We start from the raw sequence: 9,183 nt of genomic DNA, 5'->3' as shown, positions 1-9,183 counted from the left end.
CATGGAAGACTTCACAGCCTTTGCAATGAAGCTCAACATTGAGCTGTTAACAAACATTAACCTTGATATGTTGTGACACCTTAAACGGATTCCACTTGGGTTAATTCTGTTGATTGGACTTGATTTGGAAAGGCATTCAACTATTTATATACGGTCCCATGTTTGACAAGGCAGGTCAGAGGTCAAACACAAAGCATGAAATCAAAGGAATGACCTCTGAGACAAATCTGGGGAAGGCCCAAAAACATTTTTACTGCTTGGAAATGTAAAACTGCCTGAAAATGGGTATGATAAGCTTGTTGCATCGTATTCAAAAAGACCCGATTCTGTATTTCCTGCCAAAGGTGGATCAACATGTCACAAAGCAAAGGCTGTGATTAGTTATGTAAATGAGATTTCTTGGTTCTCTAATTTCAATACATTTTGTCAAAAGTATTTTTCCACATTGTCAAAATGAGGTATTTATTTATAGACTTTCAAAGAATGACATTAATTTATGACAATTTTGGATAATGCTTAAACCAAAAAGTTTTGGAAGAAGTGAAGCGCAGTGAATTCTTTCCGGACGCACTGCAACTCTCAACACATTCATTGTTGCGTTGTCTTATAAATATTTTACTGCTGACAAGATTTGTTTTAATTTATAAAGATAAAAACTTACAAAACCGCCCATAAAACTCTCTACCTGTGCTCACACAAACATAAGGGGGGCGGGGGAATCTCTCTGATGCTGTTCTTGGTGCTATTTTTCTTTTTAATTGCCATGTGCTTTAAACAAGCAGTGAGGCCACAGAGCCTCATCAGTTATGAGTTTGCTTGGGGCCAAACAAACATTGGAGAGAGAGAGAGATGTTTTTATTCTTCATCTGGCTTAGAGCAGAAATACTTTTTTAACACAAAGGATTTGTTTGCCACTCCTTCCTCTGGGGATAAAGTCACATACAGAGCAGTCAAGGAGGAAAGTCTTCCAGTGACTCTAAAATAAGCTACAGTGGGGCATGTATAGAGTCACTGCAGAGTACCTCTCATGTTTGCAGCTTCCACTCTGAAATATTGGTTTTGTATATGTAGCCGATAAGGTGGTCAAAGAAATGCATAAGTGTAAATATTTTAAAAAGATACAACTTATTTCTGTACAGCTTTCCAATAAATATTTACACAGCAATCCATAAAGGAAAACCACAAAGTATGGAAAAACAAATGAAATACAAATACAATTTTGAAATGCAAAAACTGCAAAAAGAGAAGAGAACAACGGTTGAAAACTAAAATAAAAGGGGTCGGAGGAACTAACAGCAGTCTCTTGTGACCAAGGCTGTTAAGTTCTTGATGTTATGCAAACGTGTTTGATAAGATTTGATCTTTGGGTTCCTTTCTCTTGACCACTGCAAAATGTCCTTGCTGGCCTTTAGATGTTTTTCGGAACAATGTGTCTTGAAAGACAGAGTGACATGCAAGGACTCCAAAACAAACTGCGCCCATACAAAAAAGGGTTTAACCCAAGTTTTGACAGCAAAGAGAAAATAAAAGTAAGCAGATATGTCAATGTAATTAAATAGAAAAGAGTAAGTTGTTTGAAATCCTTTGAAGTTTTACAACATGGTAATGAAATATTTTTGCTGCAATGCCTTGCAGGTAGGTCTCCTGTTTAATTCATGACTAGGTTATATAGGACTTTCAGTGTTGACATTGCATCCTGCAGTTATGTGTGCATATTTTTTTTCCCCTCTATTTACTCACACAGCCAAAAAATGTTGATTGCTTAGTTATGGAGAAACAGAAACACATGTGGTTTGGGAGTGAATATAGGACTTGTGTAATGACAACATGTGGTGCCAAATACTCTGGGCTCCTTAGGTAGCTGTTTTTTTTTTTAACTCATAACATTAAATGACTAAATAATGCACAGGAGACCGAGCTCTTACAAACATCTGCTACTTTAGCCTCCAAATGTATAACAACTCCTTTTGGATTTTTCTTTTTCTAAGTCAACAGATGTTTTTGAAAATATGAAGATGATTAATGGCTGAGCTCACTATGAGTTAGGAGATCTACAGTCTGGAGTGAAATCATGCAAATTAAAGTCCTTTGATACAGTTTCCTCAATCATAAATAAGTAAGGCACGGCAAAATACATGGATATGAATGAATTAGATACCACAGACTCAACACGTCGTTTTAGATAAAACTCCCTATTCTGCTGGAAAGAGTGACAACATGGAGACAGATAAGACAGAACATTTGGAAGGATAGTCAGTATTCTTGCTCTCTGCCTGTGGGGCCCTATTTTCATCTGAAATTATTTATGGACTGGAATAAATGGGTCACTTGATTGTGAGCCGGCTTGGCACAAAACGGAGACAAATACAACAAAAATGCAGTTGATGAACCTCATTGTAACACCAGGAAGTGTGAAATTGCAAAGCGACACATGGCACGTTTATAGAAAAACAGTCGACAGCTGTGCGACAAGCAGGGTCGGCTGGTGATGGCTGCTTGCTTTATGAACTGGAGACACTAATTCTGCCCATTACACAGAACTTATGGAGAATGCATCTCTCTCTCTCTCTTTTTCTCCTTTTTTATTTTCTGTTATTTTCTAATACAAATCAACAGGAGCTATTTTTAAATTAACTCTCAAAATAATCTTTCACACATTTTAGTTCATTCAGCTTTTTTGATTAAATGAATAACAATAAGAGTAGCTATTATAAGTAAGTGTTTTACTCTTAACGGCAAATAATTATTCTGTTCTATATGTGGTGCCAATATAATTATATCACGTCTCTTCAGTAAAGCTGTCCAGAACTACAGGACTCTTACCTCACTGCAATAAACTCATTACATACTATTTGTTTACCAACACGCTAAGTGTACATGAAATGGTCCTTTGCCGTTTTAATTGGGCTTATTTCAGACTGTGTTGAACATATGCAGTTACTATGTAAAATACATTTGTTTTCATTGCAGAATGGAGGCTGTTTTGATTAATTAACAAGCACGATGAAGCCAATTAGTCAAGAAACAAACTGCAGAAAGCTGCACAATCTGTTCTCTCCTGGCTCCAGGCTGGCTGAGCACCAACCTGATTTCAACTCTGACCTTTTCACTCAACAGACTTTGATTTGTTTTTGACAGGAAAATGTCATTTGATTTGTTTAAAAAAACAAACAAACAAAAAAAAACATATATACCAGATTTTTAAACAAACCCTGGTGAAGAGCAAGTAAAGTAAAAGAAAACACTATGAAATACTTAAAACCATCCTGTTGTCCTCATTTTCTGTGTATAGGGAAAACACATACAAATCTCGGTCATTTTGACCCGAGGACAACAGTAGGGTTAAATGTCCATACACCCATCCATCTGTCCATCCATACATCATTACATACATACAACCCAGGCGTTTCTTCCCATCAATGCTCACTCTAGCAAGTTCTGGGTCTCCAGAGTCTCCACTTGCTGGAAAACCTTCATAAGAAGCTTTATAACCAGAAACTGCTACATCTCAACTTTGTTTTTTTAATGAGAAAGCGTAGTGAATAAAGTTTGAGTTCAATCAGCCTATTTCATCCACTTCTGAGCTTAGGTTCTTTTGTTCATGTTGATATCTTATAAACATGGGAAGAAGAAGTCATGAATACAGACATATTGGCTCGACTCCTTCAATCCATCACAGAGTAATGCTGCAGAAAAGGCCTCTTATTGTCTGTCTATCCATTTGCTGCTCCATCAGTAATAAAAATCCTCCATCTAGGAAGAGATTTGTCCTTTTTTTTTCCTACTTGAGAAACATAAGCTCAGCCTTATAAGAACTGATTCTCAACCAGGGGCTGCTCAGTTGCTGACTTCTCCACTGCGAGCTGAATTTCATATTTTGAATGCACCAACAGAACCACATCATCTATAAAAAATATGAGTTTCCCAAAAAGACACCATCCTCTCCACTACTTCGTCTTCAGATTCTGTCCATGAACACCATAAACAATAACAGTGAAAAGCTGCAGCCGTTGCATGCAGAGTTTGTGCACTGAGGACAACTTTGACTTTACATTTTATAGCTGCTTATCACAAACAAGGGTTTTTACTGCATTCCTTCATTAAATTTAATGTTCAGTGAAAAAAACCTAGACTCTCTTTGTCAGAGTGTCATTGTGCTCCAGACAGAATGTGACAGGTTCCAGTCTTTGCTCAAACTTCTCTGTAAGTTGCCATTGTCTTCCTGACCTTAAAAAGATTTTCTGATGTTCTGCAGGTGAATAATTTATTCTGTTGCACATCTAAATATTCTGTGCGTATGAGGTTGTGTACTTGTTTCTAGTGAGCTCCTTTGTTACTTTGGCAATATAGACCTTTAGAAGGAACCAAAAGGAAATGTTGGGGAGCTCTCTTCAGCTGGAGCTACAAAAGAAAATCCATACATTTAAGGCCATTAACGTAATTTATATGTTTCTAGGTCAAATATGTCTCTTGGTGCCTCTCAGTGCGATAATAGTGTAAAATAAAATAAAAACTCTTAATCTTTAGAGTTTAAATTATCAGTGGTGCAAAAGAAATATAGAGAATTACCCACATTAAAGAATAAATGGTCTGGCAGATATGGAACAATTTAAAAATTTTCAGGATCCTAGGTAGCTTAGCCAAATGTGTCCAATCATTTTGGAAACAGAGGCACGATCAAACAATGGATTTAATTTTTTTATTTAAAAATGAACATAGATTCTGTTCCTTTCTACTCTTCCTCCAGATTCAGGGACTTTGATTTCCAAAAGTATTTAAAACTTACTTCCATCTGAAATGGGAACTGTTTCCAGCCCAAGCCTTTAAGGATCTCCATCTCTTGAGCGGGTTTTGCTTTGCAGTCCTCCACCAACACTTTTTTCCCTCCACTCAACTTTCTATTAATATCTTTAGACACACTACTACAGGAACAGCCATCTTCTTTAGGAATTCATTTTAGAAATCTTTTTAAATGGTTTTATGAGGCTGAACTGTCATTAATTGTAAACCGAAATTACAACATAATAATAATAATCAAAGCAAAGCCGAAAATATTTTTCTCTGTTGAAAAGTGAGTGCAATCACTAACAGCTCATACAGCGCTATCTCTCTTCACTTCAAAGTTTTGCGTGTTTTTCACAAAAGCACGACTGCAAAGAGACAGACTGCTAACCAGCTTGTGTGTGTGAGTGAATCTGTACCTGGTGCTGCGTGACGGCGCCATTCTGAACTCCACTCTGCCGTCTGTCAGCCTTTCCCCCCTCCGCACACTCTCTTCCCTCCTCCTCCTCCTCTTTGTCTCTGCTCTGCCTCTCGTTCATTCCGCCGGAGAGCCGCAGCGCCTTCCTCGAGGATCCGACACGGAGAGCCCGCGGCCGGGCAGCGGAGTACAGCGTGAGAATGCGGTGCCACAAGTTTTGGGGTCCCTGTTCGGTTGGATTTTATATTTGTACTGCCATGCTTTTTAAAGGTAGGTTTGAATTAGAGTCAATTTAGATTATTTTTGGTTAAATAGCGCTGTATGAGTTTTAATTCAAACCCAAGGTAATATTTTGTTCATCGGAATGAGCCTTGTTGTAGTTTTTGCGGCTGGGAAGCTACAAGTTTTACTAGAATTTGATATTTTAGCAGCTTCTTTTTTGTGTTGTGATGCGTTTACTAAGGAGTTATCAAGTTAACTGAAAAAAATATGGCTTAGTTTTATATTGCATGCTCTCTGAGTCTCTACATGGACAGTTTGAATCAGTTTGGTCTTAACTAATTTAAACAAGGGCAAATAATTATCACAAGTAGTTTATTTTCAAACCCTGTGCACACGTCTGCTTACATACATGCACATTTGGGTTTGGTTATTCATGTGTAAATTGATGTGCATGCATGGGTTTGTAATTCTCTACTAAGCTCCATTCCATCATCATCAGCAGCAGCATCCTCATCCTCAACATCTGGGCTGTTTTCTTCCCACTTTGTAGTAGAGAGGTTTATTAAATTTCCACCTTCAAACTCAATGTGTGAGTGTGCGTTGCCACCCACAAAATTATATATTGACCGGTCCTCACACCTTCCAATGCTCATTCCTCACCTTGTTAAACCCAGTCAGTGGCCAATCTGTGGGAAGGAAGACGGAGGGAAGCGAATGCACAAAATAAATAGACACAAATCACATCTAAACTCATGTCAACAGGCCTTTCTGTTGCATACCTGGAGGTAACTTTCAATAGAGTATATTAGTAGATGTTAAAGTTTCACAAATATTGTACATTTGAGGTTTTGTGTTCATTTTTACAAAAGTGACAAAGCTATAAGAACCAAGAGCATACTTAGTTGTCAGATAAGTAAATACGAAAATGCTATCCAAACCAGCCAGGTTCTAAGTGAATAAGTAATATGTTGAATTATGTTAACTTATGAATCAACTGGGAATGTGATAACGCCGCACTTTAATGCCAGAGATTGAGAAGCAAAACCTGTCTAATAATATCAAGTAGAGTAAAAGATCTAAAAATGGTTCACATTATGCTCCAGTCTTAAGAAATTAAAAAAATGGTAAGAAATAAAGTCAAAGACTGAAAATGATCCGTCTGGAAAGGGTTGCAAAAACATTATTTTTTTTTTGATTTTGTGAGTAAAGCAAACCACAGTGAGATGCAGTATGCAAAAAAGGAGAGAACATGAAGAAGTGATAAATCTTCCCTTTAATGGCCAAATTACCAAAATGACTCTAAGAGCGCATCAACCAATCATCCAGAAGGTCACAAAAAGAACCCATAACAACATCTGAAGCTCCACAGGCCTTCCTGAGTTGAGGTCATTATTCAGGATCCAGTAATAAGAAAGAAAATGGGCAAAAATAGCATCCATTGGGAAGCTGCAATGCAGAAACCATCGATGACCAAAAACAAAGCACTATCTCATGTTTCCCAAAAGAAAGATTTTGATCATCTTCCTCCCTCCCAAAACCGGAACAAGGGTGTAAGAAAATAGATGGATGAATATTACTGACTTTACCACTTTTTATTTTTTCTAAGAAACATTACACACTATTTTGTCTTAGTTTATGTGAGACTTGAACTTTTTTATTGCCTCATCTAGAAGAGGAAAGTGTATGGCCATGACTCAGTTTAATGTCAAAATTTTCATAGTAGTTGTAAATTAGTAAATCAGTTTTAATTTTGAAACTTTATTTGGATTAAATATTCATGAAAGAAATAATAAACTGTACAACTAACCACCTTAATGATCAGTAATTTTTATTGTGTTATTTTGTTGCATTTTTATTTTAATCAATTTTAAATGTATTTAGATTTCTTTTTAAGTAACCTGGTTCCAAAGCTAAATATTTTGTGTACCTTGGTACACAAAATATGCATGTGACATTTTTGACATATTACATTTTTGTATAATTACCAACAAATATTAATTTAAACCTTGATTAAAATGTCTTTTTTTGCATTTCAAAATGTGTTATCATAATTATTCATTTTATGTACACACCCATGGGTAAGGTCACTGAACTGCCCTCAGCTCAGAGTGTGCATGTTCACTGCCCTTTGTGTCTCTGTGATGGCCTGGTGACGGGCTCCACCCTGCTCTACTCTGCAGGGAGAGACTAGATAAAAGAAAAAATTTACATATATTAATCTTCAAACATATTAGAAGTACACTAACTATTAGTCTGATAGCAAATAGCTAAAGTATGTTAAGCTTTAGTGTAGTTGTTACACCTTTTTGATGCCTCAATCGGGTTTTTCCCTTGTTGGTGCTGATTTCTGAGGCCTTACTGATTCTGATTTGATTTCAAAGAGATACAAGACATAAAAAAGGTTGACGTGTTCAGAAAAATGGTGGTAAGAATCAATGGATGTTCAATAACAGATTATAGCTTATGAACAGGGACTATACTGTGTCTCCCGATGGTGCATCTCTAATATTTTGCTTTTTGAAGTACACAAGGTTAACAAAACCTATGCCAAACATTTGAGATTTCCAATCACGTTTGATGACACAGTCAAACTTTGAATCATCACTTCTCTGGTTGTGTGGTTCCACTCAGTTTGTCCATTCAACTCGGCTCCAGTCAACCAGAACTTTAAGGCTGCTCTTCTTTCCGTGTCTCATGCTGTATTTTTAAAATGGTTTGGGTAACGGGCGGACCACCTGGGTTACCATCTGAACATCTGTATGCCTCCGTGCTGTTTTCCCCCGACAGACTCATTCCTCTTCCAAATGATTATGACTGAAATAATGAGGCGCTAGAACATGGCGTCTAAATTATTGTAGACTTTAATCTGTCTACAACAGATAACTAGAATTCTAAAATGAAAAGGAAACACTTTTCTTTTCTCTTGATTATTTTCTTTTTGTTAAACACTTGTTTCCTGCTGTCATAAAAACTGTAGAGTTACACACATCCACACACTAAAGGACACGTTTTATATGTTTGCTCCAATCCCATTGACATTTCAATGCTAAAACTTCTGTTACCAATAATTAAGTGGCTTTACAATCTGAAGGACAGATAGAAACGAGTAAAGAATTATATAAATTGTTGCTTCAGTTTCATTTCTTTAATCCTGCCAAGGCGTTGGCCTTTTGTGTTTTGTAAAGTTACGAATTAAACTCACATTTATTAGCTTTTATCCAAATATGCATCTTTAAATGTCTCTATTAGATTGGATGGAATAAATCCCTTTCTAGTGTATGTTCACCTCAGACTTTCATTTTAAACTTTGAGATGTATAGTCAACATTTGCATGGCAGTACCACAGATGTGGAAGACACTCAGCACTATCCAGTACTTCACTGATTCAGCTAGAGGATAGTGCAGAGCTTTACCTGCATCTATAAAGTTGTAGCCAACAAAGTCAATAAGAATGCAAAGTAATGTAAATAATGTAAAGTATATAGGAATGACAAATTCTAGGTTGGAGGTTGAAAAATATCTTTGGTGCTAAATTTCAATGTTATCTTTGTAATTATCTAAAAAATAACATTTTGAAAATCTTTTTTAAAAAAAACAAAAGGGACCTTTTATTCGTTTCTAGTACACTGGATCTTGATTGGTTATTTAATAACTTCAAATTACAAATATCTTAAAGCCTGGATTTTAACCTACGATCATAATGTGGTATTACACAGGTGATAGACATGTTGATTGGTGACAACATGTACATTTTTTATTTT

At 36.4% G+C, this 9,183-nt stretch overlaps 1 protein-coding gene across 1 annotated transcript in view; it reads left to right on the top strand.

Moving 5' to 3' along the window:
- The first annotated feature begins 5,200 nt into the window (after positions 1-5,200).
- Positions 5,201-9,183, top strand: part of LOC103471386 (neuronal acetylcholine receptor subunit alpha-7-like) — a 33,204-nt gene continuing 29,221 nt past the window's right edge. The window contains exon 1 of the mRNA XM_008420351.2: positions 5,201-5,470. Coding sequence (XP_008418573.1) covers positions 5,401-5,470 — 70 coding nt within the window. The 5' untranslated portion in view covers positions 5,201-5,400. The remainder of the gene's footprint in view (positions 5,471-9,183) is intronic.

The sequence above is a fragment of the Poecilia reticulata genome, linkage group LG10 (genome assembly GCF_000633615.1).
Source record: "Poecilia reticulata strain Guanapo linkage group LG10, Guppy_female_1.0+MT, whole genome shotgun sequence".
NCBI classification, from domain to species: Eukaryota; Metazoa; Chordata; class Actinopteri; order Cyprinodontiformes; family Poeciliidae; genus Poecilia; species Poecilia reticulata.
This window is presented reverse-complemented; position numbering and strand designations above follow the sequence as displayed.